The sequence below is a fragment of the Clytia hemisphaerica genome, unplaced genomic scaffold (genome assembly GCF_902728285.1).
Source record: "Clytia hemisphaerica strain Z4C2 unplaced genomic scaffold, Clytia hemisphaerica genome assembly, whole genome shotgun sequence".
Taxonomy (NCBI): Eukaryota; Metazoa; Cnidaria; class Hydrozoa; order Leptothecata; family Clytiidae; genus Clytia; species Clytia hemisphaerica.
This window is the reverse complement of record NW_027104271.1, coordinates 228,537-240,906: the sequence shown is the minus strand read 5'-3', so window position 1 is coordinate 240,906 and position 12,370 is coordinate 228,537. Positions and strand designations below refer to the sequence as shown.

Sequence of the window (12,370 nt, the reverse complement as noted above, 5' to 3'; positions counted from 1 at the left end):
TGGGTGTGAATGCGGGGCACAGCGGAAAAAATGACCCCCGTCACATATGATAATGAACGCACCCATAAGAAAAAAGGACTGCAGAAGAATCTTATATTCTGGAAAACGTTCGCTCCCGGGTGGGCTTGAACCACCAACCTTTCGGTTAACAGCCGAACGCGCTAACCAATTGCGCCACGGAAGCTGTAATCATTTGGGTTAAACCCAGAAAAAGAATAAAGGGGAGGGAGGAGCTGCGTAGGGTTAGTAGGGTACACCATAAAATTATTACAGTATGTCTCTACAGCTTAATTTCAGCGAAAGGTTAAGTGGTGTTCACGGTAACTATGACCCCTATTATGCCATGATGATAAATCTATTATACCAAGGACACTTGTATAGCGTAGCTAGTAGGGGGGGCCTAGTAGTTAGTGGTTAAATAGCGTAGAGGTAGTACATAGTCACTGGACCAAGGTCGGGGTTTGGTGTGGTTGTAGTATAGTTAGTGGTGTTTTTTTTTATTAGAACCCAGTTTATAAGAACATTGAGGCTGAAATTCGTCAAAAAATTAAGAACATCGTAAGAACATGCCCAGCCTCAGTTTGGAAAAAAATGACAAGAAACTACATTTTTTCTTCTTTTCAAGCAGTTTTAACTGAACTTAGGCATGGATTTTCTAAAATCGAGAGTCAAATATTGTCCAAATCTTTCCAATTTTAAGTGCTTTTTATTTTGCATATTGTCGATTTAGAGTAGTCTGAAAAATTAAGGACGCTTTTAAGAATATTTTAGGCTGAAAATTGCTAAAAAAGTAAGCACATCCAGGCTCAGCCAAATTTGTGGTGTTCTAAAAAAAACGTGTATAAGGGATTGTCGCTTTTTAATAGTTATTTGTCGTTCATTTTAGGTGGTCTGGAAACGTTAGATAAACAGTCTCTAAAAATCACATAATCTAATTCCTGTCACCCTAAGGAGTATAAAAAAAGCTCAAATTCCATATCGTGACCCTCAAAAAAGCCTAAAATTTTATAAAATACCTTAAAGGAATACCTTTTTCCGCCATCCGCAAAATTAAATTCCCACCAAATTGAAATTATGATATATATTTGCTTTTTTTACGCCATTTTAAGGAAAAATTTTCAGCAAACGCCAAATTAAATTCCCGACAAAATTTAATTTTTTCGTCCGTCCGCCAAATTAAATTCCCTCTAAAAAACTTTATCGGTCATCCGCCAAATTAAATTCCCGCCAAAATTTCTTCCTTTATAAGGTAGCTCTTCTAAGGGTCCGTTTTGGTCCATATAAGGGCCTGACCACCAAAAGGGCGGCACATTACCGTCAACCTACTACCCCCAGGCTTACGGTATCATAAGTATTTTTTTTCATAAGAACAAACTATATAAGAACATAGCTTCAATAGCCGAAATCATAAGAACAAGTAAGAACATGTTAAGTCTTTGTGGACTCTAAAACACCCGATTTTCTAGGAAAAAGGAAGAAAATATTCCCACTAAAGGGGAAACAATGTTAAGAACATTAAGAACACTTCGGATGTTCTTATAAAAGACGTGTATTCTTATAAAGAAAAAGCGTGTAATGACTATAACGAGGCTCAAAAATTAATTACACAAAATTTACCCCTATGCCTAAAAATCGTTAATTCCTTTCTCTACTCTCTCACACGTTTGAAATTTTTTAAATTTAAGAATCGCTCGATAATATTTTAGGCTCAAAATTAAAAATTTTTAGAATCACGAAGCTCACTTCGATTTATACAATTCTTATATAAAAATGAACTGTGGAAGGGACGCGGAACTGGTTAGATTCTGATTATGTTTCCAAAATTATTCTCATGTCATATTAAACAAAATAGCATTACTGCTTTAAGCTTGTAAAGAAATTGTTCCCTCTGGTCCAATTCCCTTTCCAAAGAATTTTGATCTTCTCTATAGTACAACCGAAAATTAGATGAGTGATTTTTCTTCTTTTTTTACTAAACTAAAACGGTTTAAATTGAAATTTTTATACACTATTCTTATCACAAAGATACTTTTTATTCCAGACCCAATCCTGTGGTTCCTCAATCTTCAAACATCTTGATTTTCCATTTTCTTTCAATTGGTCAACAGTTGACCACATCAAATCGTAAGGAGCTGCTTTATCAAAACAAAGATGTAAGTTATCCCACTCTTTGGACTCGTCGATTAGTAAACAACGTTTTCCTGGCACAAATCCTGAAAAGAAGATAGAAAATTGAATAAAAAGATTAGTTTTACATACTGTAAGTGTTCCCGTTTCATATCAGGCACATGTCTTATATCAGGCCGGTGTCTCCTATAGACCTTATCGGAGTTTTTGACAATCCCAAAATGCATTGCTTTTTTAGAAAAATTAAAAACTCCGATAAGGTCTATTGTTATATTGTGTTCGATTTCTCGAACAAAAAATTGTTTTTCTTTTCCTCTTTCTGACCAATCTTGGTTCACATCTGTGTCAATCCAATGTGAAAAAGCTTGTAAATTAAAATTGATGAGTAAGCAGACGATATCACTCTTATTCAAAAACATAATTTTTAATCCTCTTTATAATTCCCCCCTCCTCGAACATCATTACAAAAGTAGGAGGGTGCGAGACAATCCAGGAGCTTTATTGTTTAGTAAACTTTAGTTTCTATGATTAAATCAACCCCTATTCCTTGCCTTGATTGTTGCTGAGATTGCACCCAAAATCTAAGTTATGTAAACCGAAGGGTCTAGTTGATTCGTAGCTTTCTAACACTCCTGTATCGGAAAATTGGCTGAAAAAACGTTGTCGTTTTACCCGTGGTAAAAATATGCTGAACTTTCACATAATTCTAACAATGAAGTTTCTGGACCTCGCTTGATCTTTGAGCTGTAAATACAACTGGCCCTCTATAATTCGATCTTCGGGGGACCAAAAAACTTCTTCAAATAAGAGGAAGATTCGAATTACAAAGAGTAATTTAAACCACTTTCCAGCCTAGAGGACCAATATTTTAGCAGGATTCGAATAATAGAGGTTCGATTTAAAGAGAGTTGATTCTAATGCAATTCGAAACCCAGCAATCTGTCAAATATTTTTTATTTTCATCCCATCGGCATCTGGCTCCTTAATTCTTAGTTGATCATTGAGACAGGGATGTTTTCTAAATGATGTATCATTCATAGAATAAAACAAGCGACCGCAAAATTCCAATCTCGTAGCCAGGGCCACTTATACAACTATACGTGTCTTTCGTTGAGCGCTTTCAGAATCATCAAAAAGCGAGCTTAGGGACTGGATACGAATCTGACAAAATTCAACAAAACATACCACTTCTTAGAAGTTGAAACTTGGGATCTTTCTTTGTTGAAGGGTGACAAAAATGATTATTTGACCACACCCTTGGTGTTTGAGTTGACTTCATTGGTGTACATCTACACAAGTGACACTTCTTGTCATTTTCAGGTGCGTTGTCTGGAATAATAGATATTGGTGGCCCAGGTGGAGGAGCGGATGAAGAGGGATTGTTATTGTGACAATCACATGATTGCGGAAAACCAACATTCGACCATTCAAAATTTTGCGGCCAACATGGATCTAGAAAGTGGAAAGAAATTTTTCTAAAGCTGCACAGAATCTTTCACAGAAAATTAAAAAAAGCACTCAATTAGCTGGAGTAACATTTAAAAGCTTTTAGCCCAAATTCATAGCATTGATTTTCTATGCAGTGACTATACTAAAAAGGAGGTCAAATTGCTATATCCTACTCTAAGGTCTCAAATAAACGTCCCCCACTTTTGGACCCCTCCCCCGTTTATTTACTTTTGAAAATATTTTCAGCTATCACAAACTGAATTGCTCAAAATAGCCTTGTTTTAGTTTATAATTAAAAAAAACTTTGAGAATTTTTAGAAAGTTGTCTACTTACAAGGAGAATTGCATTCACTGTCTTTGGTTTCGCAAGGTGGTTTATCACAGCTCTCGTCAGACGGTTGTGAAGGTTGTACAACTTGAGGTTGTGGTGGCGAGGGTTGTTGAAGACATGGCTGTGCGTTGCAAGGTGGAGTCACGCAAAGTGGATTTGGAATGCAAGATGTTAAAAGAGGAAATTGTATAACGATTCGTGGGGTCTCTGTTGTAGTAGTGGTAGCTTGGTCTAATTCTGATAGCGGTTCTGCAGTTGTCGTTGTGGTTACTGGGTCGTCGCTGTTGGGGTCTATCGGATCGTCTTCGATTTCTTGTCCTGGGACTAATGTTGTTGTTGTGGAAGTTGTCGTGGTTGTCGTTGGAAAGAGTAAAGGTAGGAGTATGGGTGGAATGAAAAATGGTGTTGTTGTTGTTGTCGTTGTTGTTGGTGTTGTAGACGTTGACGTTGAAGTAGTCGTTGTCGGGGTGGTCGTGGTCAGTGTGGTTGTTGTTGTCGAGGTTGATGTTGTAGTCGGTGGTGTGGTGGTTGTCGTCGTGGTTGTTGAAGCCATTTCATCACGTTGTGGGATGTCAAGAACGATCGGTGGCGGTTGTTGGAGTTGTAAGGATGGTTGCACGATCACTTCAGGTGTTGTTCTACACTGTAAAATTATTGGTGTTAGAATATGCCGGTAATTAATAGTTTTAATAAGATGTTTAAATTTTTTTTCTTCAGCGAAAATAAACATACATTATCATTCAAATTCTAGTTAAATCTCTTGTTGAAATGTCATACTATTTCCCATCATAGGATATGATACATACAAATCATATTTCGTAAAAAGATTAATCGGAAATTTTCCTTTAAGATTAGTGTTTCCTCTACCCTTCGTTCACCCTACGGCACTTTTCTACATGATAACCCGAAAGCAAGACAGCCTTACCCCGCAAAGTAATTAACTTGCTTCTAGAACGGATTCTCGCTTGATTTTTCGTTCTTATAGCAAAGCCAGTAAATCTCCCTTACTTCCCGTCGTTGCACGAACCTAGGCTAGAATTTCATTGGTCATCGCGATTTATCTATCGATACTAAACCTCACTATTATTTAACTATTTGAACATATATCGTTGATTTAGATTCCTACAGTAAACTCTCACAAATTCGAACTTATATCATTCAAGTCCTCCAATAATTCAAATTTTCAATTCCTGTCAAAAAAAGAAACACTCCTAAAATACTTTCTTTAATTCGAATCCCTCTGTAATTCGAACAAATTAGATTACCTGTTCGAGTTCGATTTAGCGAGAGTGAATTGTATTTCAGAAAACTCAATCAACTTAAAAAAATAAAACCTACGTATGCTTGATTGATCTTCATAACATCCAAAGCCGTCAAGCCAAAGCGTTGTCCTAATATTTTGTTGGGGATATTTGGTAGAAGTGATTCTATGGTTTCGTCTTCTCGATCTTCGTTAAATGCATGATGGTTGCAATGCATTATGGAGAATGGATCGTACCTGAAGAAAATAGTAAGTAAGAGATGTTTGTAGACTATAGCACGACAGACTGGAATCGTTTAATATTCGTACAAAACAGTATATTGTAATACGGGGCCGTCCACAGTACGTACGCATTAAAATGTCGAAAATCTAATACTCCCCCCTGTACGCCAGCGTACGCAAATGGCTATACCTATAGTGGTAAGTACGTACTTTTTCATTCACCCCTCCCCTTCTTCGGTTGAAGAAAATTTCGAATTCAAATCGTTTGGTTCGGACATTTATTTCATACACGAAACTCAATGTTTATTAAGAAACTTTTTCTATTCCTCGATGCGTATAAGAAGCGTAAATTTCGACAAAAAAAGCAAAAAAGGGCTATGAAAAAATTTTCATTGTGTACGTACATTTTTCTTTGACCCCTCCCCTCCCCCTGAACGCAAGCATACGCTTTTGAGAAGACCCCCCTCCCCCTTAGAGTGTACGTACTATGTGGACAGTCGACTCTCGCTAATTCGAATTTTTATTATTCGAATCTTTCTATAATTCGAATTACTTATTCCCATACTTAATTACATAATTCATACTCATTCCCCTTCAAGGAAACCCTCGAGCAAAACATTTTCTATAATTCGAACAAACTAGATTACCCCTTCGAGTTCGAATTAGAGAAAGGCAACTTTATAATAATACTATACTTTTTCTTTTTACCATGATAACATCAGTTTGCATACTAATGTTCTTTGGTTTTCCTTACCGTACCCTAATTTGTCTTAAATTTTCAGTAATTAGACAGTAGACTTTAATGTTTTATTAGTTTAACAGTAGACGATGCTATCGTCCGTAAACGTTGGGAAAATATACGCATAGAGTTTACAGCCATCACACGGTGGTTTACAGAAAAATATAGTGACGGTAGAGTTTGGAAAAAACACTGTAAACACCTCCGCCACGGCTCACTCCGACCCGGGCTAACCACCGTTTTCGAATTTATTCCACCTCTAAACTATTCCCTTTTTAGTGATCTTGTGTAGACAATAGGATCGCGTCTAGTTTAATAGTCCCTTTGGGTAGATGGAAAAAAAGAGAACGAAAGACACTAAAACATTGAAAGAAATCGTCTGCATTACTCAGTTGCATAAAAACTCCACGCACAATTCTTTAAAAAAACAAACACTTACTGTCCATCGTAATCAGCGATAATTTTATGATCATATGTCTTGAAATTTCGCTTCCTCCCTGAAATCGATAGATTCCACTTCTAATAATATGTTATAAATTTTCATGTTAAAAGTTCCTCAGAACCAGTAGCGGCCTGGCTTAATTTTCTTGGTGGTGCAAACTATGAAATTGGCGCCCCTGATATTTTTGTCCTTACTTGCGCCCTCCATTATTAAGTGGAAATATTAAACTGGTAAGAGCAGGTGACTGGTTGAAAGTAACGCCCGGAATCTTTGAGTTAAAAAACTTTTATTTATACGAATGTGGTAGTAATGATAACTTGATATCTATTTCCTTCCTCCTTGTTATATTTTGAAATGTTATTTCTCTGAACAAGGAAAATTTTTCATAAAAATGCCCCAACTTATCCCGATTTAGCACCAAAAATAAAGCTCCTCAAATAAAAAACATGAGCTGTTGATACTTGAAATGGAAATTTTATACCAAGTCGATTTGGTTTATATTTTTGTTTTTCAAAAACTTTATCAGAAAAATTACATGATAATCTTTAAACTTTTGCGCTGCTGGTCTTACTTTACTCCCCATTAAAGATCAATGGCTGAAAGAGGCCCCAAAAATTCGAAAGTTAACTGGAATAAGGGTTGTTTTTAAGTAATGCGCCGCAGGCAAAAAAAAATTGGTGTAAGAAACGTCAAACAGCTTAAGAGAATTTCTAAAAAGGAGAAAGTTAGTCAGCATAAGACCACAAAAACCACAGCGAGCATCAACAAGTTTTGATCTTTTTGGCAATCTCTCATTTTGTCAGCATCCTCTTTAACCCCTGGTGTATACACAACACTTCTCTTGCCTTGACTTTTCACGATTCAATGTTGATAGTTTTGAAAAAAATTCAAGAGAAAGGATGCAAGAGTGTAAAATAAAATGAAGCGCCGCAGGCGAAAAAAATCAACATTGCACTTATAGAAGGAGCTATAAACTTGTCGAAGGGCGCTAAATCGCCCAATTAAACATAAACAAAATTTTGGCGCCCCCTCGAAAAACTCTTTCAGATCTTTCTGGGTGGTGCACTGCACACCCTGCACCCCCTGCCAGGCCACCACTGAGAAAACAAAGGGGTCGTAAAAAGAAGTTTCGATTTCATTCAGAGTGAAGTCACTCTCTTACTACTGACAAAGTTTTTGAATGAAATACAGTCCGTCCACTATCATCTGAATAATGGTTTTTGACAAACACTTTATTTTATTTGTGGAAAGGTACTATAATTCCGAGAATAGACGATGGGTTATACCAATAGCGACAATAAATACCATCGTTTTGCATAAGATATTCCACTTCTTATCACTATTCCGGAAATTTTGCACTATTTTCCCGGGTAAGTGGCATGAGATCGTAAAGCGTTTGTTTCTTAAGGTACAGAAAATCTAGTGTTTAGTGCCTAAGTAACTTTCCGAAGCTTATTTTTCAACTACCCTAAGTCTTGTCTTTTTTCACTAGAAAAGTGACAGTGGAATTATAGTGCGGGAGTGTGTTTCTTCAGTTTTTTACAGTGCTCGATACATAAGTAGAGCGATGTCAGTCAGGAAGAAAAGACACTTTTTTATTCTGCTATTGGCAGTTTCATGCCACTTTTGTGACAATCTTCAGACCACTAAAAGCGCAGGGACTGGAATCTTATGAAAAACATTGGTACTTTCTTGAACAGAATAATTTACAATGTTACAATCCCTAATGTTTAAAAGTATGAGAAAATTTAAGGGGAAACTATTATCGCACAAACCTTCTTCCACTTTGTCGAAATTCACTCTGATGTATCTATTTCCTAAAATTAAAAAGTTTGAATGGAGTTTTTAAATGAATGCACTCAGTCACTGTAAGAATCAAAACGAAGAAAACATGGACATCAGAACAAAATTTTTAGTGGATTTTTTATCATAAAGAATATATGGTAAATTATCTATGTAGAAAAAAAATTTGGGCTGACGTTGCAAAAAAGTGGTTTCGAAATATCCTCAAAGAAAAGTACAAAATATGGAGGGCTAAACTTCAGATTAGATCATCAAAGATCAGATCACGAATTTCATAAACTCGAACAAATTTGTGTTCTCTATGTACAGATTCGAATTACAGAGACTCCACTCCACTGTATTTATATTTGAATTTAAATGCGCCATAAGGCCGCGCAACAAAAATTCCAATGCATTGTGGGCATTGGGGGTTACTTAAAGTAACACAAGTAAGTAAGTAAGTATTGACTTATGAACGTTCAATTTTGACACATATCATTTATGCTAAATAATTACTTGTGGTTTGTAAAATATGTTAAAAGGGAAATTCCCTATTGTCTTATGCTATCATAATCGGGCAATTCTCTTTTCTCTGTTTTGCCAAGTTATTATGATAACACTTACTCATGCTTACTTTGTTTACAAATTGTTCGAAGAAAAGAAGTGCATTTTTATAGGAAAATCTATAAAAACAAATCCTGGATTTTGCAAGGAAAGTCATAGGATTCATATGTATGAATATGTATGAAGGCTTTTTCACCAGGTAAAGGTAAAACTCTATTGTATACTTAGAATCATAATTCTTTTTCTTGTATTTTCGAAGGGAAATTATACCAGCGTACTCTCAATATACGTCAAGTCGTCAAGGTTAGGTTACTTTTTAACAAGTTGTGTTTCGACTCGATACTTTTGTTACGAACACCCATAGGTAGATATCTCTGTGATCTCTGTATTTCCTCTGTACTTACTGTCTGGTCGTGTGCATTCATGTAGGAAACCCAAGGTATGCATGACTTCATGGAGCACAGTCCCCTTGTATTCACATCCTGCACCTAGTCCTATTCGTTGAGCACCAGTTTGACGACCGAAATGTGATGTGCATCTAGGTAATAAGGAGAAGTTTTAAGGATTTCTTTGCCTTGAATATTTATTTTTTTGGGTAGAAGTAGAACTAAAAAGTATAAGTGAGTTTGTATAAGAAAATCGATCTATACACTAGATACACTAGCGGTGAGATAGCAATTTCGAGCAGCTTACCATGTCACAGAACGGAAAAGATGATCTAACTTCTTGGGCGGCGCGTACCCGTAAGCTCGCAACCCTAGTACCCCTCCCTCGAACCGAAGCATGACTTGAAGAATGCATAAAGGATTAAGAGGAAAGGAAGCGACGCCCGATTCCCGCCCAGAAAATATCCACTCACCCTTTCTTGCTGGGTAGGAACTGTACATAATCCTTATCTTCTTTTTCTCGAGGAGTCAATCGAATACATGTAAAACGTTTCAAATCCTCGATTGCTTGATTGATCGATTCGATTGCTTGTTTACCAAGATTTCTCACTAAAAATGGTATCTTGACCATGGGTTTCCCATGTTCGTCTTTCGTTACCTGCCATTTTAACTTCTTACGTAATTCTTCGAGATCTTGCGGTGAGAGGTTACCACTGATGATGGCTTTAAAATTTTCAGTTGATTCAATGTCACCTTCTCGGTAAGACTTCTTGAAATATTTTGCGACAGTCTTATCTTTGAATTCAGCTAAAAAGACAATATACGTTTTTTATAAGAACATAAGGCCTCGCTGGCCAAAATGTTAAGAACATTTTAAGGCTTTGTGGACTCAAAAACACCCTATTTCTTAGGAAAATGGTCAAAAATATTCATAAAATGGACAAAATAAGAACATGTTAAGAACATTTTTTGGCTTAAAACTCAAAAAGTTAAGAACATCGGAAGGCTTCAATGATTTCGGATGTTCTTATAAAAAAAAACGTTGAATTCACCTCCCTGTCTCAGTGACCTGATGGTAATTTTCTTGTAGATGGGGGTAAAATGGAAAAGATAAAAGCCAAAGGAAGTGAAAGACCTTCATTTTTAATGGTACACGATTTTAATCTATTGTTCAGTCCTCAATTTTAGCAGTACCTTCCAAATTTTCATTTGTTTTAAAAAGCAATAAAAAAAGTTTGTTTTCGTTTAACAGAGTAGGCTCAATTTCTCTGTAGGTGTTCTTAGGTAAAACTGGGTGTGTGGACGATAAGGGTCATTTTTTTTCACCTTCCAAAGTATCTCTAAGGGTTACAAAAATCAGAAAATTTCAAAGTTGTTCCTCAAAGGGTCGGAGAATTCCAAATTTTTAGTAATTTCTTTTTATATTGAGAGAAAGAATTGTAAAAAAGTCGAAGAAAATTTTTCAAAAAAGTCTCTCTAAGGGGCACTTTTTCATTAAAATTTGGTCTCTTTAAGGGTAGGTTTTTGGAGGTCTCGTCCGCATATGCCCCTCATCCACTAACCCTAGTATCCTCCCGGCGGTAGAGTATAATGTGGTATCATGTGACAAGTAAAATCTTAAAATTATCATCTTATACATCTTATAGTCAAAGACAAAAAAACACTTACGAATTTGTTCAGCTAAATGTTCGATTTCCAGATCCGCCATATTTGCTGCTTTTGGACCTGAAAAAAGGAATAACTGATAGAGTATTTTGGTTTTGTTTTGGACCGTCTCCTAAAAACTAGGGTTATTATATACCAATTATAGAAAGTCAATTGTATTTCAGCTTTGTGATACTTAAAACAGGCGTCCAGCGATTCACAAAATTCACCAAAGTATTATAGTATGGTAACTAGAATTTGACAGATAAATAAAATTGATCCAATCAAAATACCAGACAGACCTGTCAATCAAACTATTTAAGACAATGCAACATTCAACATGGTACGTTCGAGCCTAGTCCCTTTTTATGAATATCTTTTTAATCAAAGGGTTGATAGATAGATCTTTTTTCCTACCTGCATCACTGAGAACTGTGGGTATCACCATCGCTTTTTCTTTCTTCAGTTTGTTAAAAAATTCATCATCATCCTCGATCAAATCTTGCATTTGTATATTTCTTAAGCTATGTTCGTCATCAGGATATGATGAAGGGCGTTGAGCGCCCTTGGTGACGTTTGATCTATGATGGGCGTGATGGTGGTGATGGTGTCGTTTATGGTGGTGGTAGTGGTGGTGGCTAGCCAAGGAAAGCGACACAAGCAACCCAAGAAGAAGTATCCATTGTGATAAATTGTTAGACATATTCAATTATAGTTTTATTGAGTTTAAAGATTCAATATTTTAGAGGTAAAAATTTAAATCATTATCCTTGATTTAGTTTTAGGCTTACTTGAGCCTCAATTTCACATTGTTTATTTTGACGTTACGTCATAAAAAAAAACAAGAAAAATTGTTTGCAAAATCAAAGTACAAACATATGTACACATAGAGCTGCAAATCAAAATTAACTTTTTCTGTAATTCTTGGTTTGTTTACTGTTTAAATCTTCAAACAAGATTTATTTTCGATTTATCAAAAGACCATCTTATTCAGCACAATGATAAATGGAATGGATGGAAAGCCACTATTGATTTTCATATATCCACAAAAAAGATAATCACAACCAATTAAAGATAGGTAATTGATCGTCAATGACACCATTGTTTCATTCATAGCCCAGTTGAAGTTAAATGGGCATGGTTTTGACCAATCTCGTAGCCAGAGCCACTTTTTGATTTGGACTTTCGTGACCGCTATCAGAATCATAAAAAAGTGAACTAAAAGACAGGATTCGAAATTAGATTTTGACGTTTTTTTGCCAGCTTGGAGCACTGTTGCCACCATTTCCCTCTGCACGCTAGGGTTAAGATCAAGTAAATGATTTCAGATAGGGAAATCCCAATGCCCTGAGTGACCATACTGAATAGACTACAAACTAAAAACAATGGAATTGAAGATACCCACCTTTCGTTAAATCAGGTC

General features: G+C 36.0%; 1 protein-coding gene and 1 non-coding gene across 2 annotated transcripts; both read right to left on the bottom strand.

Moving 5' to 3' along the window:
- Positions 1-110: 110 nt before the first annotated feature.
- Trnan-guu (transfer RNA asparagine (anticodon GUU)) lies at positions 111-184 on the bottom strand. Its single transcript has one exon. It is a non-coding gene; the product is annotated as a tRNA-Asn (tRNA).
- Positions 185-1,943: 1,759 nt separating this feature from the next.
- Positions 1,944-12,341, bottom strand: LOC136816679 (uncharacterized). The gene is made up of 10 exons (XM_067073004.1): positions 11,365-12,341; positions 10,972-11,028; positions 9,777-10,110; positions 9,322-9,455; positions 8,347-8,388; positions 6,569-6,626; positions 5,246-5,405; positions 3,911-4,550; positions 3,313-3,579; positions 1,944-2,213 (listed from the first exon to the last, which is right to left on the bottom strand). The coding sequence occupies exons 1-10, from the start codon at positions 11,648-11,650 to the stop codon at positions 2,002-2,004; spliced, it is 2,190 nt and encodes a 729-aa protein (XP_066929105.1). The 5' UTR covers positions 11,651-12,341; the 3' UTR covers positions 1,944-2,001.
- Positions 12,342-12,370: the final 29 nt, after the last annotated feature.